This window comes from Convolutriloba macropyga, chromosome 2 (genome assembly GCF_964194025.1).
Source record: "Convolutriloba macropyga chromosome 2, txConMacr16.3, whole genome shotgun sequence".
NCBI lineage: Eukaryota > Metazoa > Xenacoelomorpha > Acoela > Convolutidae > Convolutriloba > Convolutriloba macropyga.
The window spans coordinates 63,500,740-63,528,703 of NC_134469.1; the positions used below are offsets into that span (position 1 = coordinate 63,500,740).

Here is a 27,964-nt window from a genome sequence, read left to right on the forward strand (position 1 = left end):
CAGCTGAAAACGGGTGGAGAGATCCTGTCAAGTTTTTTGCGCACACTAGGAAGATACCAAAGTCACGCTCGATCGTTAACAGTCCCGAAATTATTATCCAAGAGCCTTTTCAGAAAGCAATTTCATGAAAAATTTGGCTTGAATTGAACTTCGAGAACACGTGAATGTGATTTTCTTTGGTTAATAATGGTTGCTTGAACATATGTCTTTACGATCACTCAATGTATCATTCCTTTCTTGAAAGAGTTTTAGAAAAGATTTCAATTCATTTATTAGACATATTTGCAGTGAAAAACTGGGTAGCGAATGCAGATTCAAAAGTGAACGTTAAAAGCATCTTTAAATAACAGAATATAAGCTGACAGAGCTCTCTTGTGCAATTTCCGTCTTCTACTATACTCACTGAAACAATGCAAAGGTGGAAATTGTTGACGTCGAGCTTAGCTGAGAACAGATCAAAATAGATACAATAAGTTAATTAATCTAAGTAAGCTTCAGTAAAACTGCGCTGGTGTTTTTTTTAATTGTGCTCAATTAGGGCTAGAATTGTACAGGGACGGCCCAATTTGTAAAGAATGGCAGCAAAACCAGTGAAGTCAATCGGGCACCCGTTGTTACTTTATTGCGAAATTTTTGCTTCCTGTCTTGCTTATCGGCTCACATTAACAATCCATAATACAAGCCCGTTAGTATCCAGATTTCGCATTGACATGTTACTTTCTACATTTGCAGAAAAATGAATTTGATTCAGGCACTTGTGCTCCGCTCCTGCTCTGCTTAATGCTAATCCACGTAGAGATGTTCATAGTTGGACCTGATAATTTGGCAGAGAATCCGTTGAACAAGGTGTTTGTGGCAATGCTCAAATCATTTGCAATTCCTTAATGAGAGAAAGAATAACGAAACAGCTGAATTGGAGCAAGTAAACAGTGTTGGCTATCTATCTAGACTTTGCAACGTAACGAGGTGGGATTACAAAGCGGGGTTTTGTGTAATAGGGTAAAACTATTTGGATAAACGAGGAAATCAGGCGAGTGAAAGTAAACGCGTTCTTCCATTGATTCGGGTTCGTGAATTTCATTAAAATGGGACAGGAAATGATTATTTAATAAAAAATAAAACGGTTCGCCTGAGTTAGTTTCTGGTTGAAATCCATATCGCTTAGCAGAAATCATCTCTCTATCTTCTGATTACGTCAATTAGATAGGCGCTTTCCAATTACTCTAAAGTGCTGCAGAGAGAAGTGAGTGAACGAGAGGGCAACTTTCAACTTGCCATCCTTGAATTCTTTTGGATACACGAATATTGATTAGCGGAGCGGTGTATTTCCGCAGAATGGTAGTAATTTATCTGTACTACGTTAAGGTGAGCTACTAAATGCAGGCAGCACTGAGAAGTGTCTCATTGTGATTCGACAGACGGTTAGTAATGATAGGAGGCATCAATTGTTCTTATTAGCAATATTAGCCCCAATCATCCAGTTATCATTACAAATGTCATTCATGGACTACTGTCTCGTCTTCAACTTCTGACCTAATTCATAAAATTCAGCGGTGTTCTGTTCCGGTGTCGTGAATTGGGTAGATATGAGTGCTGGGTTGGTGGTGCTAGTCGCGCGGGTTGTGTATATTGTTCCAAGGGAAGGGGAGGGCGAAGGGGTTAAGAGGTAGGTCAATGGCCGGTGATGTTGCAGTTGATGGTGCCGAATCCGATGAGGACGGCGAAAATGAGGAAGAGGAAATATAGGAATAGCATGACCACGCCCATGATCTTGTTGAGGCGCCACTGCATGGCCATGATGAGGACAAATATGAAGATGAGCATTGAGAAGAGCATGAGGATGTAGCAGAACATGCCATCCGAGGTCACCTCGATTGCAAAGTAGTCGGCTGAGCTGAGGCTGGGGTTGCTGCCGAGAGAATTCAGTGCCACATAGATCAGCCACGGAATAGGCAGACTATAAATGACACCACAATAGATTCAACTAAACAACCGAATAACGTCGCGCGAATTGCTCTAAAACGACTGAGCGGCTGGTTTTGTCAGCAGCTAGCGTTATCTTAGGGAGGCTACCTTTAGCTCAATGGAGGAGGTGGGAGGCGAGCATGAGGGAGGGTGAGTGAGGGCGAGATTAGTGAGCCGTAAGGCTAAGAGAACTTAAGTTCCTCCGAGCTCTACCTGTTCATCCTGTATTTGAGGACAAAAATTCAAATGGTCTGACGAACAAAAAAACGGTCTACGAAAACTTCGTAGTACGAAAAATCGCATAAAAAAGACCAGAAAGACTAAAATTGTCCGACTTTATTTGAGAGCACTTAAAAATGGCCTCAATTCTAACGCTGGTGTTAACACTAGATTCGGGTTTTCCTTGGTTTTCACACATTCGAATAACTAATCGCGTGAGCAATGAGCAAAGTTGCCCTGAAACAAGCCAATAATGTTCTTAGTAATAAGGAAATATCCTTAAAGTGCCGTAATTTCCCCTTCCTGAAAATGTTGAGTTTATATTAGCATAAATTAAAACTCACAAAAAATTTTTAGCTGTCATTGCAACTTTTTGAGTCTTTTTTAAAATTAACCGAAGCATTTGCAAGCTTCAGGAAAACAAGCTGGAAACGTATGAACAGATATGGTCAAGATCAAGTGTTGTTCAGTTACCCGACACAGATATCGAAGAGGTTGCTTCCGATGGAGGAGGAGAGTGCCATGTCACCAAAGCCCTTCTTGGCCACCAAGTAGCTGGTGATTAGATCGGGCACACTGGTACCAGCGGCCAGAAACGTCAGACCCATAATCTAAATGAACAACAAATATAATAGACCTTTAACAGCTCTAAAAAAAACTGCCTGTGTTGTTTCAGACCGACCAAAATTCAAACTTGGCTATGAAGTACTGCTTCTTCAACAACTTGGGTGAACCAAACACTCAGAGCCTATTAAGGCTCTAAGAGGGTTACACAACACCTTAATGCCCCCGAGTTTTAACCGTTTCTTTGGACGAAGAGTGAAGAAATATTCTTAAAAAGTATTAAAACAAAAAAAGAGTGAAAAACATTGTAAAACAAAAATATTGCATTGAAAACACATCCTATACACAACACCAAATGCTTCAAACTTCGTTCGAGAGAAGTTAATAAGCCTCTTTTTCGTTGTTTTGTACTTCCGAGGCCTAATTATTCATAACAAACAAACATCAGACAACTTGCTCTCTGGCAGTGGCTACATTCTATATTGTAGTCAGCTTCAGCCAGGGAGTGGGGAAATTCATTAATAGTTCTAAAATGACGTTATACACCAGATTGGAAGTTAAAAATGCAACTTATTTCAAAGCGGTTTTGATTTGACTTTTGAGCGCGCTCGGTTACGGGTGGAACAATGTGCAGAGGATGGGCGGGGGGGGGGGGGGTGGGTGAAAAAGCTGATGTGGGGAGGGGGTGAAGTGGAGGGGGGGGGGGGGGTCAAGCCCTAAGAACACCGCGATTCACACCATGAATTTATGTCTCCAAAATAGTTTCGGTGAATAGCATACACTTAGAGTATTAGTAAGCCGAAAGACTCTCGGAGCCCTGATTTCCCTCCAAGCTTCACCTGTTTATCCCGTTTTTCAAGACGAAAAGTCAAAAGGGTCAGACAAAAAATTGGTCAAGCGAAAAATTGCATTAAAATACCACAGGAATAAAATAATTGCTACAAACTTGAGATCAATTAATAAGAAAGAAACTCAGACCACGCAAAACTCACAAATAGCCGACTACCGTTGGGTCGATTGCTCTCAACCGATTGTCGAGCGGTTGGCGTTATGGTGGAGGATTTGACTTTGGTGAGGGGGGTGGGGGTCTAAATCACCAAATCACTGCCCATCAATTTGAATTTGTGCAGTTAGGAGAGTAAAAAAGCTCTAAGATAACTGCTCGGCGACAAATTAACCTCAAGGCTTTAGCTGCTTATCTCGTTTTTTAGGATGAAAAGTCCTAAATGGTCACCGAAAAGGACAAAATGGTCAGATAAAAAGTCGGTAACACAAACAAAAAAATTATGTAATTGCTACAAACTGTTTTAAAAAAGTTGAGACAAAAAATTTCAAAAATTGCTCAAAAAGGGAACTGCAACTAAAACAGGTGCTTCAAAAAGTCCGAGAGCAATCAAAATTGACCACCATACAGTGTGTTTGTACCATATAACCAATAATGGCGCACATCAGAAACCGGTCACGACCGGCGGGCGCGATTTTATTTAGAGGGAGTGTGCAAAAATGTGCAAAGAAATGAGTGCAAAAAATGGCGCTGATTCCTTACCGCTCACAATAGATTTTATACTAGCAACAAACTTTATTTCAGAAAAAGAGCAACTTAGATGCTCAAAAATGAAGAACTCCTCAAGCGTGAAAGAGTCACTCAAGAAGTCAAAGAATGTTCTAAAACAAAGCCGCAGAACTGTCAAGCGCAAAAAGACGTTCACAATATATGATTCAAACTCCGTTTCAGAGCATTTAAAAACGACAATTTTGAAGCTTTTTCCAAATGCAAAAACATAGCTCGCAGATTGCCAGAAAATAGTCGCAATAGCTTAGTAGATCTGCAGTCTCAAGATGGTAAAAGAAACAGACCAAAAAACATTTTTTCAAAATGCTGGGCTGTTGTATATTAAGAGTAAGGTTAACGTACTGCCAATTCTATTAGCTGCCCTCAAAAGTACCCTTCAGTTTAGAGTGACACACACTCATTTGACATTATCTCTTTGAATTGAAGTAAAGGAAAGTCAATATCAGAGTGAGGAAGTCATTTTTGAGAGTGAGCTAAGTCACATGTGACCAAAACTTAATCACGCAAATGGACAAAAAACAATCTCCATTAAGAGTATAAAATGATGTCAAGCATGCAATTCAGTTCAAGTTGCATGAACGAATGAACAAAAAGCGGATCTGAAGTGGTGATAGTGACGTCAGATGGTTGTAACAAAAATCCTGTTTACGAAATAAAAAAAATATCAGGGCAAATCCTGACGTACAAATCAAAGAATTTTCATTGACTAAACAGACCTAGAGCGGACTGAGTGCCTTGGGAACACATTTCGAAAAACAAATCAGATTAAAAAAATTTAAAAAACTGAAAATCAATGTCAATATGCATAAAAAACACCGTTTTCTCACTCTACTTTAAAATTAAAGTAAAAATATTTCAAGCCGCAAAACCACTCACTTTTTCGCCCCATTTCCTGTTTCGACGTGACCAAAATCACTACTCCAATTTGACTCCGAAACTCATCATAATGTGGGAAAAAATCTTAAAAAAACACCGCCCTAATACAATTCGAAATCTTTGAATAAAAAAAACAAGAGAAGGCCAACAAAAACCTCAGCTATCGCTTTGCGGCTATTAAAAACAAAAAAACAGCCTGAAAAAGCCTCAGGTGAACAAAGAAATCTGCTAGGGAAAATTTTTTCAAACCATTGACCTCCCGATCCGTGAAGAAATGCACTGACCACTCGGCTGTCAGGCCCTTCTTGTTGCTATGCTGCAACCAACTTAATAATAGCACCAAGCTTTACTTCGGAGTAAGAGCAAAAGAGATCACTCTGAAATGAAAAATGAGAGCGTGAGAAGTCACTTGAGAAGTCAAAGAATAATCTAGAAAAGCGCAAAAATGGTCAAGCAAAACAATTTGCATTAAGAGCAACATGTTTACAATAATTGCTATGAGATTCGTTCAAGAGCAATTAAAAGCAGAAAACCATTACCGACTAACGTCAGTCAAATTGCTCTTAAATGACCGGCGAGCAGTTGGCTTGATTGAAGGGGCGTGAGCTTAGGGTAATAGACTACGAAAGCACGCCACATAACAGCCGCTGAAGTGCGACATCAACAAAAGGGCCGAGAGAGAGATATAGAGTGCATGAGAGATGCAAACGTGAAAGAGAAACAGAAGGAAAGAAACATCAACCAACACAAAGAGACAGAGAGCTAGGAAAAATTTCAATGATGAGATTCGACTCTAGTTTTCTAGCATTGTTAGTAATTACATCATATAGAAAACTGAAAGTGCAAAAATTAAAAGAAAAGTTTCCACATTTCGCAGCGAAGAAAATGTTCCAAAAAATTTTGTGTCTCTGGACTTCTGTCATGTAACCAATCTGCAAGACTTCGTTGGCCAGTAATGATCGTCAAACTCAAGAAAAATATTCAAACATTCTAAAAACAATTGCTATTTTAAACAAAATCTCGCTAAAACTCGTGATATAAAGATCTTCAGAACCATTTAATTGTCTCAAGAGACTATCCAATATCGCTATTTCAAAGAAATACCTACTAAAGATCCATAAAGTTGGAATATAATAATTTTTCGAAAAATTTTAAAATTAAAATTAAAAAATTGCCAAAATTCGAGTCATTAAAATAACGATACTATTCTATTAACTCTAGAAACTGTGCAGAAGCTTACTATCAAACCTCTGAGGAGGTCCATGGACCCTAGTGCACCAAAACCAAAAACATTCAAATATTCTAGAAATTTGGAAAAATTGCCAATTTTTATTTTAAAATTGCATGAGTTCGTAATGTTAAAATCCTGACCAACTTTTCATTACTTCTAGAAATTATACAGTAACCTATTATCAAATCCTAGAGGAGGTTGCTTGGCGCCTAAGGCTGAATAAAACTAAAAAGGAAAAATTTTCAAATACATAAAAATTGCAAGTTTTATCAAAAACTCGATAAAATTGTGAAACTGAAAAGTTGAGAACTATTCCACGGCCAAACATTTTTTCAATAAACTATCTTCAAACCCTACAGAAGGTTTCCTGGCTCCCGGGGCCGGAAAAATTTAGATAATGACCAAAATTAAAGAAAAATATGAAAATCTCAAATTTTTCAAAAAAAATGCTAAAATTCGTAAAGTTAAAATGTTGAAAACCATTCCATTATAACCAAAAACTATGCAAAAACCGATTATCAAACCTTCAAGGAGGTTTTCTGACCCCAGCGGCTGAAAATCTGAATAATAACAATAAATGTCAAACAAACTGAAAAAACTTGCAAGTTTTGTCAATAAAACGCTAAAACTCTAGATGTTAAAATATTGAAAAACATTCCCTTATACCTAGAAATTATGCAGAAACCTATTATCGATTCCCAGAGGAGTCTCCTTGGCTCTTGAGGCTGGAGAAACCTAAATTGACAAACAATTTCAAACTTGAAAATCGCAATTTTTCTTTTAAAAAAAATGCAATTATTCGTGTTGTTAAAGTCTTAAACATTTCATTACATCTAGAAACTATACAGTAAACTTAACCAAACCCTAGAGGAGGTTGCTTGGCTCTTGAGGCTCAATAAACCTAGAAAAGGACGAAAATTTTTAAAAAACTTGGCCAAACCAAAAATCTGTGATATTAAGAAGTTGAGAACTATTCCACGGCCAAAAAATTTTTTCAGTAACCTGTCAATAAAACCTCTAGGAAGTTTTCTGGCTCCTGGGGACTGAAAAAATTAGATAATGACAATAATTAATAAAAAATTCGAAAAAAATAAGAAATTATCAAAAAATGCTAAAATTCGTGATGTTAAAATGTTGTAAACCATTCCATTACCACAAGAAACAATTCAGCAACCTATCATCAAACCCATAAGGAGGTTTTCAGACCCCCGAGATTGAAAATCTTTGAATAATGACAATGTCCAAAAATTGAAAAAAGTTTAAGTTTTGTAAAAAAAATACAAAAATTCCTTATGTTAAAATCTTGAAAAACATTCCATTACACCTAGAAACCATGCCGAAACCTATTATCAAACTGTAGAGTAGGTTTCTTGGCTCTTGAGGCTGGAGAAACCGAAAATTACAAACAATTTCAAGACTTGAAAATTGCAAAAACTTTTTAAAAAAAATGCTAAAATTCGTGGTCTTAAAATCTTGAAAAACATTCCATTTTATTTATAAACTATACAGCAACCTAATATCAAACCCTATAGGAGGTTGCGTGGCTCTTGAGGCTGAATAAAACTAAAAAAGAACAAAAATTTTATCGAAAATTTTATCAAAAATTTGTGATACGAAAAAATTCAAAACTATTCCATGGCCAACGAAAATTTTTCAGTAACTTATTATCAAATCTTAGGAAGTTTTACTGGCCTGTCAAAAGGGGAAAACTTGAATAATGACAAAAATGATAAATGAAAATAAATTGCAAGATTAGTCAAAAATAATAAAATTCCCAATGTTTAAATGTTGAAACCATTGTGTAGCCGCCAAAAACTATGCAGTAACCTATTGTCAAACCCTAGAGTATGTTCCTCGACACCAAGGGTATTAAAACTTTTAAAAACTCAAAGACAAATTTTCAAAAAGCTTGAAAAAAATTGTGAAAATAAGTATAACTTTGCTGGTTTTTAGCGAGCGGTTGTTCGTCAGTAGCTTGACACAGGGGGGGGGGGTGGTTGCGCACCGAAAGGTTGATGGGAGTGCAACAGTGGGTTGGGGCAAGAGCGCGGCCGGGGTGGGGGTAATAGTGAGGGGTCAAGTGGGGTGGTCTTCTCTTAATACGGTGAAAGCCTTAAGCGGGGTGGGGCCAAATGAGGGTGGAGGGGGTTAAGAGCGGGTGTCCCCCGTGAGGGGGGGGTTCTTCAACCTCTAAAAACCGCTCTTCACACCATAGGTATAAGTCTCCAAAACAGTTTGTGCTGAAACAGAGCTGAAAGGCTCTAAGAGCTCTTAATGCCCGCCGGGCGCTACATGTTTATCCCGTTTTTGAGGAAGAAAAGTCAAAAACGTCAGACAAAAAATTGGTCAAGCAAAAAATCGAATTGAAAAGACCGACAGGACTACTATAATTGCTAAAATTCATTTGAGAGCTATTAACAAACAATATTTCAGAACGGGAGCAACTTAGATCACTCATAAAGATCCGCCTGAAGAACTCAACTGAACATACTTCTGTTTCTTAGAGAGAAGCTACAGGGGCTACTATCAATACCAATAAGCATAAGAGATGGTAACTAAGACTTATAGGAACGACATTCAAATAGCGGGCATCTAAAATTGGGCTTTATGAGTTTATCCCGTTTCTATTTCTGACTTCGATTTTTTATACTGACTCTGTTCATTTTGAATTTCTTTGCTGAGCAACTGATGTTCAAATTCACTTTTAGCAGAATGAGAGGAGAGAGAAACTAGCCTAGAGAAGTCAGAAAGATTTCACGCAAAATGTCGAAAAAGCGGCAAAATGGTAAAGCGAAAAAAAGTTCGACGAAGTGAAAAAAAAACATAGCCGGAAGAATTCCAGAAACGACTCGAAGGAGAAAATTGCCCATACTTATGACTAAACAATTAGAACAACAATTGTGAACCCTGACCCTCCACAAATGCCATAAAACATTTAAGGAAGAATAGAAACGGCATTCATAAACAAATTGAACAAAAAAAACTATAAAAACTATAAAGTTTTTTTAAATTGAGTTTTTTTAATAGTACAAGGAAACAAAATTCCTTTGCAATTAGAGCAATGAAAAGCTCGCAAAACAATGGGCAAATCATAATAGGCTAAGAAAGTTGTCTAAGATTAAAAAAAAGAAAAACTTCAAAAAAAATAAGAAAAATGGTTTTAAAATTTCTCAATTTTTCTGTCAATTTTCCTAAGAAAAGGTGATTTATACCAAGAAAGCTTTAGTCAATTGGTATATGAATACTCCTTAAGTAACAAGCTTCTAATCAAATCCCACTTAAAGCATTAAAACAAAAAAACAGGCGGAAAATCATTAAATTTCGTCTAAAAATCAGCAAAAACTGATCAAAAACCTCCAAATTAGTATCAAACTCAAATTAACTGGTTGAAACCTTCAATTACTATCAAAACAAGCCTAAAACTAATACAATATCATAATCAGACCTCATAACCATCAAAAGTTGCAAAAAAACTGCTTTCAAAAAGCCGCACGTGAACAAAAAAATTCGGTCGCTTAGAGAAAATTTTTTCACACATCAATTTTTCGCTCTCTCAAAAACAGTGGTATGAACAAAAACCACTCTCTTTTCACTCCGCTTTTCACTTTTGTTCAGCACCCAAATCTCCAAATTTTTTCACGCGTTTCATTTCCCGCTTCAAAATTCACTCCAATAAAATTGATTAAAAAAAGGACTTACCCAATACTCCTCTTCGAGTCGTAAAAATAGGAGCGCTATAATAGCCGGCTGAGAAGATGAGGGCGGCTATTAATTAAACACATCGAACCCTTTTTTCAGTAGGGAACACAATAATGCAACACTAAGGTTTTCGTTTTAGATCAAAAGAAGACCATGACTTACCACAGAGGGTATGCAGAATAGCCAGCCTGTTCGCTCCACCCACCAGACCATGAGGTAGGACCACACTGCAATCCAAAGGATGCTCATGATGAAAGAAAGGACGAAAAGGTTGTAGCCCCAGAAGGCGAAGGGGCTGTTGGCCGATTTGCTTCCCGGTTTGCCCCTCTTGGGGTCGGGGATTGTTAACACTAGGGGAACCATGATCGGCAGCAGACACAGGTAGAGCAGCTTTCGGTACCAGGGTTTCTCCGAGGGCCATGCCAGCGTCACTGCGCCCTAATGTCACAAACAAGGTGGACTTGTATTGTGCTTCAGCACAAAGTCTCAACCAGATTCATAATCAATTTCTATTAGATATAGAGAAGTAAACGCTGTAGATCCCAAGGTTGAACACGTAACCACTCACTATATCGCAATGCATTTGACTTAATTCCCAAAGCGCTATCATATTACTAGATCACAATCTCGTAAAAACTGATCAGCAACTTTTGATTTCAGAGAGACGAAATTGAATTCAGTTCTGCAATGTAATCTGGGCGCCTTTTATGAAACGATTAATGAAAATAAAATTCTTAGAGCTCAATATTTTCAAGGATCAATTTAACCTTTCAATGATACCATTTTTGTATCTCTTCGCAGAATATTTCGATATGCATAAAATTACACACAAAAACAAGGCTTGCAGAAATCAAAATGAAGTTATAAGCTACCAGAAAAATTGTAATATTGAATGAAAACTTCATAATAGCTAAACAAAAAGCATTACAATAATAATGCATGATTCGGTTAAATATTCACATACGTCATCTTCATCCTCCTCGTCATCCATCTGTTCCCCTCCCCCTTTCTTTTCTTCCATCATCTCGCTTTCCCCGTTCTCCATGATGGTCTGGGGGGCTACTGCCCCATTGTTAGGCCCAGAAGATCCATTCATCTCTAAACCACAATACACAACACTATTAGTATAACCATCATATTTGCATGAAGAATCACACGTGATAACAGAACAGGTTAACACGCACGTCCAGACACTCAAGATTTAACACCGAAGAGTCAAAAAGGGGAGGAGTGGGCTGCTGTTACTGATGTTTATATGTCCAGCTCAAACAACAACACCAATGAAACATCAGCCCACCCTCCCCTATCTTTCCCTTTCTAACAGTCCCAGGCAAGTCGTGTATTTTAGCGGCTAACAACAATTGCTAATAGGAAATATTTAAAACTGAATTTAAAACACTTCGAAACCAATTCATATTCATTCTTCAATTTTCTTACGGCAACGGTTCCTTGCGGAGTTTGATAACATTTGGTTATGAAAGAAGAAGCAATATCATTGAGAATTATTGATTAAAGCCCAAAATGAACAGATTCCGTAACAAAGCCATACGTGTTTATCATCGCCAGTCAAGCATATTCTGAAACTTTTGACGCATCCGTTAAGAAATAAGAAGTAGCTAAACATACTCTATTCAAGATGAAAGGAAACGGATGGATTTTCAGACAGAGAAGAGCTCTTTCTAAGAATCAGAACTAAAAATGAAATTATTCTACTAAATAAGAATACACAAAATGAGTGAAAGGGGCTTAATTTAAATTTACACATTACTTTCATTCAAACAATTCATTAAAAAGTATAAGCCAGCCACAGTCTATAGCTTAAAGTACCCCATTTAATACTTTCAGAATCGAATCTTAACAGCCACCAATCACCAGTAAGCATCTAGCCATCCCTACTTAATCAGTCTTACACAACATCCAATTTTTAGCACAATTAATGATAAGATAGAAGGCTCACGAACATGAACCAAAATTTTTTATTCCTAAATTTCCAGGAACTCATTTTGAACTTACATACTTTAAAACTTAACTCGGTCGTGTTTAAAAAAGATTTGATACAAAAATGTTCTGTCTTAGGAGCCTTTCAGAAAGTGAAGGCCTTCCAATATCCATATTTTCTTATGCATCTAAAACACATTCAGATAAAGTTTTGACCTCTGCTTAGCATTTTAAGCTTACAAACTTTGAAACAAAAACATTCTGTTGTTCATGTCTTTCAAAAAGAAGGTCCTCATAAAGATGACCGTACTCCTTCTATCCTTCTATTAAAGGCGATTGATCAAATTAGAGTATTAATTTCATAGATTGCTGAATATCGCAATAATCTGGAAAATTTGGGAAATAACGGATGACATTTGAGGTTTTGCAAATTGCCTTTTAAAGACTGAAACTTAAAGACTGAGATATCAGCATATTTTAAAACAAGTCCGAACACATTGCAGTGGTCAAGTTTCGTTCTCCGGTGTAAAAACAGTGATCAATTACACAAACATCACTAAACGATGGCGAGCTGTTGGCGTCGGTAGGAGCCAGCATGAGCTTAGGGGGACTTACTTAAGGGGAGGTACATTGGGGGCATGGACGGAGTAAGGGGAGTCCAATAGCAAAAACGGACTTTAACATCATGATTTTGTGTTTTATCAGCAGCCTCGGTGAATTGTATACCTAGAGAATAGTTAAGAGCTAAGAGAAACTCAGCGAATCAAAGCAGTCCAGACTTTACCTGTTTATACCATATTTTAGGATGAGCCTTCGAGTAATTCGACCAACAAAAACTCAAAATTCTATTCAAAAAAAGTTTTAAAAAACTTTCCATAGAATGCCTAACCTTAAACCAACAGAACAAGACAATTGCAGCCACATTTATCAATCAAATCTGATAACAGGGACCAAAAGTTGAGGGTACCGATGCAGACAGATAAATTTAAAAAACGTCGCTTTGAAAAAACGACAGGAGGGGCAATTTACTGGACAGGAGGTCACTGTAGAAAAAAAAACGTGTCTTCATGGGTCCGAAGCCGAACATAGAGTGATTCGAACGCAGGACCTCCTGCGTCCTAGATTGAAGTACTTACACTCAGCTAATAGGCTCGTTTTATCTCCTAAACGCCTACAATGGCATTAGGTCACGCAAAATCAAGAAGTGAAAAAGTCTCTAGAGAAACCAAAAGAATATAGTACAAAATTTTGAATAAAAAGGACGTTCACAATAATTGTTTTGTTTGAGAGCAATTAAAAAAATCATTAACCCGACAGAAAATTCAATATTTTACTCGCATGCAACAAAAAAGAAAAATCTGTTGTAAATGTAATCACGCTAGCCAGAAACCAACTCTGGTATCATCAAAATAAATGAAACATTTTTTTAGAAAACCATGGCACTTTTGAAAATTGTCATATGCACTTCAAAGATTCATAAAAACCAGTACAAGTGAATGAAAAATTATTGCATTTCAACATAATGTACAAACCTAATAATAGCTGCTAAACATACTTGATTGACAAACAAAGTGCTAGCAAAAAAATAGATAGGTGAGATACAAAACTAAAATTTTGATAAAACTGTTTAAAAGACGACAAGGTATAAGTATAGCAAATCACCATGTTTTAAAAATTGTACGAAACCCCGACCTGGGACAAAATCAGGACCGTTCGGAAGTGGCTTTCAAATTTCAGGCGGATTGATGAAATGCGATCCAAAAAAAACCCGGCGTGAAAAAAAAACAAGACCTTCATTTTAAACAAGGAGTTTTCTAAAAAAAACGAAACAGTTTATTAAATTTTCAAATGATTTGAATACCAGTGCAAGTGCAATCGATAGGTCTAAAATTTTTGCCCTAATCTAGGAAATTTATATTTGTGGAAACGTTGGACTTTTTTCGGGGAGGATGCCGTCCAATCCAGCAGTCTCCGAAAGCCCTGCTTCGTCCTTGACTACCAAGCTATTCCGGCTTTTCTAACGTACAATTAATATCCTCGATTACAATCGCCTGCAAGTCAAGCGTGAAAGTCACTTAAGATTTTTCCGTTTGTGCCCCCCAGTACGTTATGCTCCCCCCAGTTACAGAGCACGTGCCATTACATAGTAAATCATTATGTAAAAGCATGGCACGTGCGTCTGGGGGTGCAAATAATATGCACCCACTAAGCTGGGGTGGGGGCACAAAAGATCCAGAAAACTATCAAGAAAAAATTTTCACAAGACACGCGCCTATACAATTGCTTCAAACAGTACTTCACAACGAGATACATGTAACACTTGTTTCTCGTTGTTTTCCCGTTTTTTTTAAAACCGCGCTCTATCTTGTTGGTATTTTGAACTTAAACTGAATTAAATTTTATCTAATAGCGGTCAGCTCTAAAACTTGAGGCCAGACGCGTCCAGAGAGTGCATTTTTTCGTCCAAGTTGCAATGTTCATAGTTTCAATTAAAAAGTTACTGAAAAAATATTTTGTTACTGCCTGTTGCAGGCTATTAAAGTTAAAGTCAGACAACCTGTTTCCACGAAATATCGAGTTTTTGCATTTTCACACGCCTTTTAAATTAAGCTGCAAAATTTAACGGACTTTTGAACATCTTACTAACACGCAATTCAAAGAGCCCAAAACACAAAAGGGTGTGACTTTGTAAAGTTGATAGTCTATTATTTGACAGTGGCCATTTCCTATTTCTATACATCAAATGATCAGTCACAAGGAGGCAATATTGTAATCTACACACTGAATTGCTCTTCAAACAAGTCAACCCTAATTATACACCAAACTCCCCATCAAATTTTATAACGCGCACATTGAGACCGACTTCCATTCAGGAACAGGTGATAAACTTCGTATCATAATTAAATGCTTACGTTAAAAGCCTATATCACCCAAAAGGGGCGCGCTTCGACGGCCAGTCTGGCGTGCCGGTTCTTTGGCTAACTTCCAACTGCCCAGTAAGAGGGCATTTCAAGACATATCTCAAGTATTTAACTGTAGCTGGTCTCAATGAGTGCGTCTGTGGAATCAGAGTCCACGAGAACGGAGTCATGAACGAAACAATGTCCGATCTATTTTATGAATTTTGGCTCAGATATAATACACAGACATGATGAAGTAGTGTATTGAAGTGCCCAAAGTACAGCTGTCTCAATAGATGATTGATAATCAATAGTAAGAATGATAGTAATAATAGTCATATCGAAATGGTCATTCAATTTGTGCACTTACGGACTAAGGCTGAAAACAGTAACAGTTGTTAATTGCGAACATCTTTCTAGCAGCTATAGTTAGTGAATTAGAGGCTGCTAGTATTCTCTTTCGATGATCTCATTAATACGAATATTTACACAATATTGCCATTATCTCATTTGTGTCACACAGAGCATTACATGTGGGTAATGATTGACAGAGTGAAGAAAACAAGCAAATAAAATGAACATCATTATGCAGCACACTTCATTTATCACCCTAATATTCAGTCCAGTTCAATATCTGCTAAGATAAAAACCAATCTATGATAATTGCTACACAGCCCAGCTCCAGAACTTTAGCCACGACACCAAGAATGTGACAGCGACAATGGGAAACCCTTTTTCCACCAAGCAGTTCCATCTGTTCACTCGACCAAATATATACTTTAATCCGACTTCTCCGAGCAAAACTAGTGCATGATAATCTTCGATAGATGTCAACTTCACATTCTAAAATAATTACTTAACTCTATATTCCTTGGTGTAACTCGGTGTTAACTATCGTTCAATTTAAGCTGGGCGCAAAAATAGATGTGACCACCAATGGAACCTGGTGCCCACATTTGCCAATACTGGGCTTGCAGAAAATCAAAGAACATGATTGTCTTAATGTTTGATTTAATTTCAGACCCAGTCACCCCCAGCCCAACAAGGTAGACAACAACAGTTGGTCTCTACTTACGATTAATGATGACTTTGAGTTTTTCAAAATAGTGATTATCGTTCGGTGTGCCCTCGAAGGTCTGGCTACCTTAAAAATTACACAATCTATCATATATACGATAGGCAAGAGCTATTAGAGTAAGATATGCTACACGAAGGAAGGAAGCCCACAACCACACGTGTAACAGTCAAGAATTTGCCTCGAAAACTCAAGAAACAAAATAGCTAATAGAAGCTCTACTACGGAAGATATGTGCAATTATTAGGCTTTCTGGATTGGAATAACAATTTTCCACGGAAGAACCCTCAACAGAAAATTAGCCACCAATGAAAATCAAACTATCATAAGATAATCAATCTCCATCGCAAGCAACTTCATCCAATTGATGATAATATTCGACGCTATGTCGAAATATTGAAGAACTCCGCAAAATTCGAAGCAAGAAAAACAGTAGTAACACTGCTCGCGACTAGCATACCGTTAATTTCTAACAAAATAAATAACCACTTGTGGAAATGCATTCAGTGAGGAGATTTGAACAGAAGCCGAATAAAGTCGGATGAATAGCTCTCAACGACAGGCGGGCGATTCAAATTATAGGGGGCCTAGCTCAGAAATGTTTTATGGGTGCAAAAAAGCGACCAAACAGATGTTCCAAATCGGGACCGCTACGATGTCTTTCTGACATCCTGATCGCATAGCTACAATGGCTTCGATTCTCTTTCGCTCATAATAGCTTTCATATAAGCAACTACATTATTTCAGAAAGAGAGCAATTTAGATCACTCAAAAACAGAAACAAACAAAAACAGAAACAGAAGTGTGAAAAAAGCCACTCAAGAAAATGAAGAAGGTTCTAGAACAAAATCACAATAACGGTCTAGCGATAATTTTTCATAAACAAGATACACACACGGCTACAAAAATTTCATCAAATTTTGCGAGTGAGCAATTAATAAGATGCAGAAAACTTTGCCGTGTTAAGGAGAAAAATCATTCGCTTAAAAACAAACGAGTTGTAAAGATTATCATTGAACAGACAAGACAAGCCCTATTCATAATAGCAAAAAAGATCTTTTGAACACGAATATTTGAAAAAAAGAATCATAAAAGTTACGTCAAGAACATGCGTTCGAAAAAGTACAAAAACTTTTTATAAAAATCCAAAAGCATCCAATTTTTATTTGAATAAATAATTAAAGAACATAGCCAGCAGATTGCCGGAATAGCTGCGAAAGAATAGACCTGCGTGCCATATAATAGAGATAGAAACAGATACAGATCTAAATTGAAAAAAAATCGACTCCGCTCAAAAAACTAGGCTAAAAAACTTTCAGCGATTAATTAATAAAGCTTGTTACATTCATTCCACAGAAGCCTCTTATTAGGGGCCTTTACTGCACATATGAGTTCCTTTGACCTGAAACAAATTCAAATTAAACTCAAGTTTTAAAGTGCAGAAGTCATTTTATTGAGTGAGTTAAGTCACGTATGATCAAAATGTAATCACGCAGATAACCTAAAAACCTCCGCTAAAGCGAGTGAGAAATGACGTCACGCGCGCAAATGCTGTTAGTGAGAGGAAGAAGTCATTCAGAATATTTGACTTTTTCAGCTTTGCTGTGTGAACAAATGTAAAACGAAAAAAGAGCGTCAGACGACGAAACAAAAACAACCAAGAGCACCGCAATATAGCTACGCTCAGCTTACAGCTTCGCAGCTATAACAAGACAGCCCGTTTCTGACAAGACAAGACTGGTCAGTTTCGGTGATTCGCATACTTAGAGACTAGTGGTCCGTTAGGCTCCGATTTAATGCTCTCCGGGCTTTTACGTGTTTATACCGTTCTTGAGGACAAAAACGACCAAAAAATACATCAGACAAAAAGTCGCTATGAAAAAATCAGCCGCATAATTTGGAAAATTGCAAAAAAAAACCACATGGATTAATAAAATTGCTATACACTTTGTTCTACAGCAAAAAAAAGCTGCATCAATTTGGTGAAAATCAATAATAACATGCAGAAAAAGCCTCAGAGTAATCGTCCTGAGAATACACAGCTTTATATTAATACTATTAAGGGACAAAAATGACAAAGACTATAACAAACGTTGACAAGATTCCACAATTCATTAAACTTTTTCAAAGACATGGGATGTCAAAATTAAATTAAAACTGATAGTATCCAGAAATACCCAATAACTTACTTATAACTCCTTGGAAACTTCACGTATAACTCATTGGATTAACTGACAACAAAAACAAAAAATTGTCAAAAAAATTTACCGATAATTTTTAAAAACAAGTGGTGTGTAAGTAATAAAATCCAATAGCTACAAAAAGTAAACGCTAATACCTTCTCCAAAACCCGACGAGAATTGTCAAGAAAAAACAAGTAACAAAACAAAATTGATAAAAAAAAGGAAAAATAAAAAAATAGTTTCAAATTAAAGAACTCCAATATCCATAAAATGAAAAAAAGATCAATTAAGAGACCAGATGAGCCTTTCAATCAACTAGATGCAGAAAGAGAGCAATTTAGATCACTCAAAAACAGAAACAAACAAAAACAGAAACAGAAGTGTGAAAAAAGCCACTCAAGAAAATGAAGAAGGTTCTAGAACAAAATCACAATAACGGTCTAGCAATAATTTTTCATAAACAAGATACACACACGGCTACAAAAATTTCATCAAATTTTGCGAGTGAGCAATTAATAAGATGCAGAAAACTTTGCCGTGTTAAGGAGAAAAATCATTCGCTTAAAAACAAACGAGTTGTAAAGATTATCATTGAACAGACAAGACAAGCCCTATTCATAATAGCAAAAAAGATCTTTTGAACACGAATATTTGAAAAAAAGAATCATAAAAGTTACGTCAAGAACATGCGTTCGAAAAAGTACAAAAACTTTTTATAAAAATCCAAAAGCATCCAATTTTTATTTGAATAAATAATTAAAGAACATAGCCAGCAGATTGCCGGAATAGCTGCGAAAGAATAGACCTGCGTGCCATATAATAGAGATAGAAACAGATACAGATCTAAATTGAAAAAAAATCGACTCCGCTCAAAAAACTAGGCTAAAAAACTTTCAGCGATTAATTAATAAAGCTTGTTACATTCATTCCACAGAAGCCTCTTATTAGGGACCTTTACTGCACATATGAGTTCCTTTGACCTGAAACAAATTCAAATTAAACTCAAGTTTTAAAGTGCAGAAGTCATTTTATTGAGTGAGGTAAGTCACGTATGATCAAAATGTAATCACGCAGATAACCTGAAAACCTCCGCTAAAGCGAGTGAGAAATGACGTCACGCGCGCAAATGCTGTTAGTGAGAGGAAGAAGTCATTCAGAATATTTGACTTTTTCAGCTTTGCTGTGTGAACAAATGTAAAACGAAAAAAGAGCGTCAGACGACGAAACAAAAAAAAACCAAGAGCACCGCAATATAGCTACGCTCAGCTTACAGCTTCGCAGCTATAACAAGACAGCCCGTTTCTGACAAGACAAGACTGGTCAGTTTCGGTGATTCGCATACTTAGAGACTAGTGGTCCGTTAGGCTCCGATTTAATGCTCTCCGGGCTTTTACGTGTTTATACCGTTCTTGAGGACAAAAACGACCAAAAAATACATCAGACAAAAAGTCGCTATGAAAAAATCAGCCGCATAATTTGGAAAATTGCAAAAAAAAACCACATGGATTAATAAAATTGCTATACACTTTGTTCTACAGCAAAAAAAAGCTGCATCAATTTGGTGAAAATCAATAATAGCATGCAGAAAAAGCCTCAGAGTAATCGTCCTGAGAATACACAGCTTTATATTAATACTATTAAGGGACAAAAATGACAAAGACTATAACAAACGTTGACAAGATTCCACAATTCATTAAACTTTTTCAAAGACATGGGATGTCAAAATAAATTAAAACTGATAGTATCCAGAAATACCCAATAACTTACTTATAACTCCTTGGAAACTTCACGTATAACTCATTGGATTAACTGACAACAAAAACAAAAAATTGTCAAAAAAATTTACTGATAATTTTTAAAAACAAGTGGTGTGTAAGTAATAAAATCCAATAGCTACAAAAAGTAAACGCTAATACCTTCTCCAAAACCCGACGAGAATTGTCAAGAAAAAACAAGTAACAAAACAAAATTGATAAAAAAAAGGAAAAATAAAAAAAATAGTTTCAAATTAAAGAACTCCAATATCCATAAAATGAAAAAAAAGATCAATTAAGAGACCAGATGAGCCTTTCAATCAACTAGATGAAGTTAAAAGGGAAGATGAGCAACAAATACCAGCGAAACTAAAAAACAACCGACTAACGTTGGTCGAATTGCTCTCAAACGACCGGCGAGCAGTTGGCTTCGGTAGTACCCAGCTGTGGCTCAGAAATGCAATCATTGGGAGGGTAGGCCAGCTGATTGGAGGTGGGGAGGGGGGGGGGGTTGGGAGGGACGGACGAGAATGAGGTCCAAACTGCCAAAAGTGGAGGAGGGTGGAATTGGGTGACGTCAAACTCTCCAAGATAAAGAACTCTCTTAAAACCATGAAACTTCGGCCTCAGAACAGCATTTTGGGAATCGCATTCTTAAAAACTGGCTAGGCATAAGGCTCTATGAAAAGTTAATGCCCTCTGAGCGTTACCTGTTTATCCCAAAAAGTCAAGTGGGTCAGTCAAAAATCGGACAAGCGAAAAATTGGACAAGCATAAAAAAGACCGCATGACTAATACAATTTCGACAAACTGATTGACAGCAAATGAACATCTAATAATTTTTTTAAAATTGAATAGTTTTACATTCATAAAAAACAATTTGCTTTTCAATTACGGAAAGCTATCTACCATTGGAGAACATACAAAACTTCAAGCACAAATAGTAAAAAATAACAAAAACAAGGAAATTGCAACAGCTAAAAAAATTATCTGAAAACCGATAATACTTCAAACATCAATTTTTCCTTTCGCTTGACGCTTTAGCCAGTTTGAGAGAAACCCACGCCTTCAAACTACTCAATCTTTGGCTCCCGTTACCACCTCATCATTACTAAAATCACTACACCAATGACATCTCATGACACAAAAAGTCAAAAAAACGTGCGAACAGAGATTTAAAATAAAAAAGCTCTTGAAGAAAAAAACAAGAAAGCAGCAAGTAAGCTCCTTTCAGTTCACAAGCTATAAAACATTTTACAGTGTCTCTGAATCTGACACTAGGTACTACATAGCTGAAAGAGAGCTCTGGCATTGATAAAAACTTTGCTCATTTCAACGTGTGACATGAAAGAACTTGTGGACATTACCTAAGTCATTATTTATTGTTTGGAACTTTTATAAAAAATGAACTCTTTTGTGCAATGGTCATGTTATGTTTAGCTGCTCAAAAATAGAATTTATAAACATAGCCGGCAGATTGCCGGAAAATAGCCGCAATAGACGCTTGTGGCCTTCCATGAATTGAAAAAACTAAAGGAATATGATAGACAGATCGACCACCAGTCCATAAATAGACCACTAGACTTTTTGGGTTATATTGGACTGTCAATTTTATGACACATACGGTCTATAAGGAAAAAGCACTAAAAGAACTTTTTTAAAAATTGATATTCAAAATCAAGAACTCGAGACTAAAAATCAAAAATTAGGGCATAAAAGTTTGGCACTACTTAGATGCACGCTATTAACTTGTAAATGTTCATAAAATTTCATTAGTGTTCCATTCCTAAGTTCAATAAAGTTCGATAAGTAAGTTCAGAAGTCATTTTTTTGAGTGAAGTAAATCACGCAATTGACCTAAAAGCAGAAATGACGTCACGTACACAAATTTTAACTCCAAAGCAGTAAAATTCAGTGAATTCATTGAAAAAGTCAATTCCAAGAAGTCAGGTAGTAAGAATCATCGATGGCGACGACGAATTAAAAAAAACCACGATGTCCCCAATAATAGCCGCTATCGCTTAGTGGCTATTAAATATTCAGCCAAGTTGCTTAAGTAATATTGTCAGAAGTACACTGAAGGTACTAATCTAGAGTTAGTAAATTTAGTTTCAAATAAATGTTTAAATAACCAAGTTTGGAGGGCTTCAAAAATTTGGAGGGTTTCATAACTAAGTTTGGAGGGTAAAAAAACACCAAAACCCAGCAGCTAGGCATCAAAAATTCCGCTACTAGATCAATCCGGCTTCCGAGAAAATTACTTAATTTGTACTTTCAGTTTTCTAAAATTTCACATTTCACTGTTTTCGGGCTGTTTGCTATCCTCTTCTTCGGAAACATTCACCCCTAAATTTTACTTTCAGTAATTAAATCATATCGACAATACTTTTTTGACACAATCAAGGAAAAAAAGTACCACAGTAATCTATGTTGCCGTGCGAATGAGTGTTACAATTTTTACACTAACTAATGTTTTGGATTTCTGACAGTGTAGTGGCATTAAGCAGTCCGAAAGTTCAATGAAAAATCAATGAATAAAAAATTTTACGGGGTTTAAAAATAGATAACTTTTAATTGGAGGCTTTATTGAGCTTTCTCTGAGACCTAATGACTCGCTCCTCTTTACTTTCCTCGATATGTACTTCTCGGAAAAAAATTTTGTCCCTCAACCGTTAATTTTCAGATTATTGCAAAAGCTACCCATTGAGAAATTTGGCGGGAAATTGTAAAAAATGGAGGAAAAGACAATCAAGAATGCTGCAACCTGAGTATTACATAATTGGCCACTAATGCGTAAAATTGATCAAGTATCAACTACGGTGTTTGGCTCAAATTAACTTAATCTCGCAGAGATAAAAACAAAAAAAAATCAAAAAAGTACTGAGTCAAAAATAAAACCAAAACTCAATAAAAAATATACCATCAAATCAGTTAAATTATCATGGCTGCAAATAGTAGTCTCTTAGAGAGAGCTCATGCTACGCATGAGGCCGCTAAATAATTTTTAAACAGCTAGCTTTTGATATTGCTATCAATATGTTATCCTGATGTACTACAGAAATGATTCACAGCCGTGTGAAAGCAGCAAAGTTGTCAATAAGGCTGCTGACTAAATACACTGAATGATTTACACGAATCAACCAATCAATTGAGCAAACAATCAACCAATCAGCAATCTGAGGAAACCAATCAGAGACGTGGTACTAGAATTACGATATAGTAGAAAAGCAGAACGATAAAATCACGAATTATGGTTGCATGTCTGATATTTTAAGAGAGTAAATATTTAAATTTTCCTTTTCAAGACGAATGTGCGATGAATTCTCAATTCCCGAAACCTACAACATACATTTTTCATAAACAACAGTTTAATCTTTTATTATCATTACTTACTAATCATTAATGCGGAATATCTTCATGCGACCATGAAATGTGACACAGGTAGCGAAAGAATGAGACGATTCAATGACAGTACTAGTCAAAATAATATCCATAAGCCAATACATAAAGTATGCATGACAAAGTACTGTACTGAGGAGAGGGGGGGGGGTTGTACGGGGGTAGGAAGAGAATATGCATGTATTATAGTTATGGTATAGACTATAGTAAACACATACCGTATAGGTTGCCTTGAAAGACATACGATACTTTTAGTTCTCATACTAACAATCTCATACTAACAATCGTTGTAACAATTATCAATCATTTGAGTTAATCATGTCAACATATTCCTACTCTGTAAATAATTTCGGAATTGATCAAGTTCTATCAATGAATGTTAGTCGTCAAATATTAACAATTCAGATGTTCTAGAGATGATGCGTTGTTCTCTAATGAGCTTTAGATTGCAAAACAACCTCAAGGTTTGGTGGATAAGGACGATCAGATATAGTGGTGATAGGTACTATAATTGGGACAATTACCATCAATTTATCGAAGAATAGAAAGAGAGCCACAGGGTAGGAATAAATAAACTTACGGTTCTTTTCTCCAACTCCGGCGGCGGCACCCGCAATTCCGACAGGGATTGCCAGAGCAGTTGATATACAGATCGTTTTCCCTAAACATCAATACTCACATAACACAATGATATGAAGACTGTTTCGGCTGTATATAATGTATCGAGAGAGGTTGGCGAAAAGAAAATAAGGCAAACACCCTTCAGAGAGTCAAACACAATAACCTATGAAGCATATTTATATGACAGGAGTTAACACCAGATGTCTACAAACACCTGGATTGTATTGCTGGATCGTGTCGACTGCTGCAATAGAGCTTAAATACCAACACACCAGGTGAGGGGTTAAGATATTTTCCTGATTATTTTCTCGTGCCTCATCAGATCACAATTCAACCATTTTTACATAATTAACCCACTAAACATGGAATGAAACATGAAATAAAAAAGCTCTTGAAGAAAAAAAACAAGAAGGCAGCAAGTAAGCTCCTTTCAGCTCACAAGCTATAAAACATTTTACAGTGTCTCTGAATCTGACACTAGGTACTACATAGCTGAAAGAGAGCTCTGGCATTAATAAAAACTTTGCTCATTTCAACGTGTGACATGAAAGAACTTGTGGACATTACCTAAGTCATTATTTATTGTTTGGAACTTTTATAAAAAATGAACTCTTTTGTGCAATGGTCATGTTATGTTTAGCTGCTCAAAAATAGAATTTATAAACCTAGCCGGCAGATTGCCGGAAAATAGCCGCAATAGACGCTTGTGGCCTTCCATGAATTGAAAAAACTAAAGGAATATGATAGACAGATCGACCACCAGTCCATAAATAGACCACTAGACTTTTTGGGTTATATTGGACTGTCAATTTTATGACACATACGGTCTATAAGGAAAAAGCACTAAAAGAACTTTTTTAAAAATTGATATTCAAAATCAAGAACTCGAGACTAAAAATCAAAAATTAGGGCATAAAAGTTTGGCACTACTTAGATGCACGCTATTAACTTGTAAATGTTCATAAAATTTCATTAGTGTTCCATTCATAAGTTCAATAAAGTTCCATAAGTAAGTTCAGAAGTCATTTTTTTGAGTGAAGTAAATCACGCAATTGACCTAAAAGCAGAAATGACGTCACGTACACAAATTTTAACTCCAAAGCAGTAAAATTCAGTGAATTCATTGAAAAAGTCAATTCCAAGAAGTCAGGTAGTAAGAATCATCGATGGCGACGACGAATTAAAAAAAACCACGATGTCCCCAATAATAGCCGCTATCGCTTAGTGGCTATTAAATATTCAGCCAAGTTGCTTAAGTAATATTGTCAGAAGTACACTGAAGGTACTAATCTAGAGTTAGTAAATTTAGTTTCAAATAAATGTTTAAATAACCAAGTTTGGAGGGCTTCAAAAATTTGGAGGGTTTCATAACTAAGTTTGGAGGGTAAAAAAACACCAAAACCCAGCAGCTAGGCATCAGAATTCCGCTACTAGATCAATCCGGCTTCCGAGAAAATTACTTAATTTGTACTTTCAGTTTTCTAAAATTTCACATTTCACTGTTTTCGGGCTGTTTGCTATCCTCTTCTTCGGAAACATTCACCCCTAAATTTTACTTTCAGTAATTAAATCATATCGACAATACTTTTTTGACACAATCAAGGAAAAAAAGTACCACAGTAATCTATGTTGCCGTGCGAATGAGTGTTACAATTTTTACACTAACTAATGTTTTGGATTTCTGACAGTGTAGTGGCATTAAGCAGTCCGAAAGTTCAATGAAAAATCAATGAATAAAAAATTTTACGGGGTTTAAAAATAGATAACTTTTAATTGGAGGCTTTATTGAGCTTTCTCTGAGACCTAATGACTCGCTCCTCTTTACTTTCCTCGATATGTACTTCTCGGAAAAAAATTTTGTCCCTCAACCGTTAATTTTCAGATTATTGCAAAAGCTACCCATTGAGAAATTTGGCGGGAAATTGTAAAAAATGGAGGAAAAGACAATCAAGAATGCTGCAACCTGAGTATTACATAATTGGCCACTAATGCGTAAAATTGATCAAGTATCAACTACGGTGTTTGGCTCAAATTAACTTAATCTCGCAGAGATAAAAACAAAAAAAAAATCAAAAAAGTACTGAGTCAAAAATAAAACCAAAACTCAATAAAAAATATACCATCAAATCAGTTAAATTATCATGGCTGCAAATAGTAGTCTCTTAGAGAGAGCTCATGCTACGCATGAGGCCGCTAAATAATTTTTAAACAGCTAGCTTTTGATATTGCTATCAATATGTTATCCTGATGTACTACAGAAATGATTCACAGCCGTGTGAAAGCAGCAAAGTTGTCAATAAGGCTGCTGACTAAATACACTGAATGATTTACACGAATCAACCAATCAATTGAGCAAACAATCAACCAATCAGCAATCTGAGGAAACCAATCAGAGACGTGGTACTAGAATTACGATATAGTAGAAAAGCAGAACGATAAAATCACGAATTATGGTTGCATGTCTGATATTTTAAGAGAGTAAATATTTAAATTTTCCTTTTCAAGACGAATGTGCGATGAATTCTCAATTCCCGAAACCTACAACATACATTTTTCATAAACAACAGTTTAATCTTTTATTATCATTACTTACTAATCATTAATGCGGAATATCTTCATGCGACCATGAAATGTGACACAGGTAGCGAAAGAATGAGACGATTCAATGACAGTACTAGTCAAAATAATATCCATAAGCCAATACATAAAGTATGCATGACAAAGTACTGTACTGAGGAGAGGGGGGGGGGGTTGTACGGGGGTAGGAAGAGAATATGCATGTATTATAGTTATGGTATAGACTATAGTAAACACATACCGTATAGGTTGCCTTGAAAGACATACGATACTTTTAGTTCTCATACTAACAATCTCATACTAACAATCGTTGTAACAATTATCCATCATTTGAGTTAATCATGTCAACATATTCCTACTCTGTAAATAATTTCGGAATTGATCAAGTTCTATCAATGAATGTTAGTCGTCAAATATTAACAATTCAGATGTTCTAGAGATGATGCGTTGTTCTCTAATGAGCTTTAGATTGCAAAACAACCTCAAGGTTTGGTGGATAAGGACGATCAGATATAGTGGTGATAGGTACTATAATTGGGACAATTACCATCAATTTATCGAAGAATAGAAAGAGAGCCACAGGGTAGGAATAAATAAACTTACGGTTCTTTTCTCCAACTCCGGCGGCGGCACCCGCAATTCCGACAGGGATTGCCAGAGCAGTTGATATACAGATCGTTTTCCCTAAACATCAATACTCACATAACACAATGATATGAAGACTGTTTCGGCTGTATATAATGTATCGAGAGAGGTTGGCGAAAAGAAAATAAGGCAAACACCCTTCAGAGAGTCAAACACAATAACCTATGAAGCATATTTATATGACAGGAGTTAACACCAGATGTCTACAAACACCTGGATTGTATTGCTGGATCGTGTCGACTGCTGCAATAGAGCTTAAATACCAACACACCTGGTGAGGGGTTAAGATATTTTCCTGATTATTTTCTCGTGCCTCATCAGATCACAATTCAACCATTTTTACATAATTAACCCACTAAACATGGAACCATGATGCCCATATTAAATTGCTCTAAATTTTACAGCAGTCAACAAGAACCAGAAACCGAAACGTTGAATAGCTTAATTAAATTTGCAGCCTCCGCGGAAAAAAATCAAAGGACGGAGAGTAAGTAGCTTTCTTTTTAGTTGGAGTAATGCTGTTATCTTTTTTGAAATCGAGTCTAACGTATATATTCGGCCAAGGGCGTCTGCAAATTTAACAAATCTATTTTAAACTTAAGCCAAGAATACATTTTCTGTTATTCAAATCTGAATTGCGCATACAATGAGAGAGAGAGAGAGAGAGTTGTTGATTTATCAGGATGAAGCGTGTATTTGTGAACACCGAAGACATGATTATGCACAATAAAACCATCAAAACATG

At 36.3% G+C, this 27,964-nt stretch overlaps 1 protein-coding gene across 1 annotated transcript in view; it reads right to left on the reverse strand.

Moving 5' to 3' along the window:
* Nucleotides 1-246: 246 nt before the first annotated feature.
* LOC142334596 (sodium/potassium/calcium exchanger 2-like) overlaps nucleotides 247-27,964 on the reverse strand; it is a 72,318-nt gene continuing 44,600 nt past the window's right edge. Inside the window, exons 7-13 of the mRNA XM_075382759.1 lie at nucleotides 27,178-27,258; nucleotides 26,816-26,827; nucleotides 16,041-16,109; nucleotides 11,092-11,225; nucleotides 10,290-10,565; nucleotides 2,659-2,795; nucleotides 247-1,957 (exon numbers count right to left, since the gene is read on the reverse strand). Coding sequence (XP_075238874.1) covers nucleotides 1,672-1,957; nucleotides 2,659-2,795; nucleotides 10,290-10,565; nucleotides 11,092-11,225; nucleotides 16,041-16,109; nucleotides 26,816-26,827; nucleotides 27,178-27,258 — 995 coding nt within the window. The 3' untranslated portion in view covers nucleotides 247-1,671. The remainder of the gene's footprint in view (nucleotides 1,958-2,658; nucleotides 2,796-10,289; nucleotides 10,566-11,091; nucleotides 11,226-16,040; nucleotides 16,110-26,815; nucleotides 26,828-27,177; nucleotides 27,259-27,964) is intronic.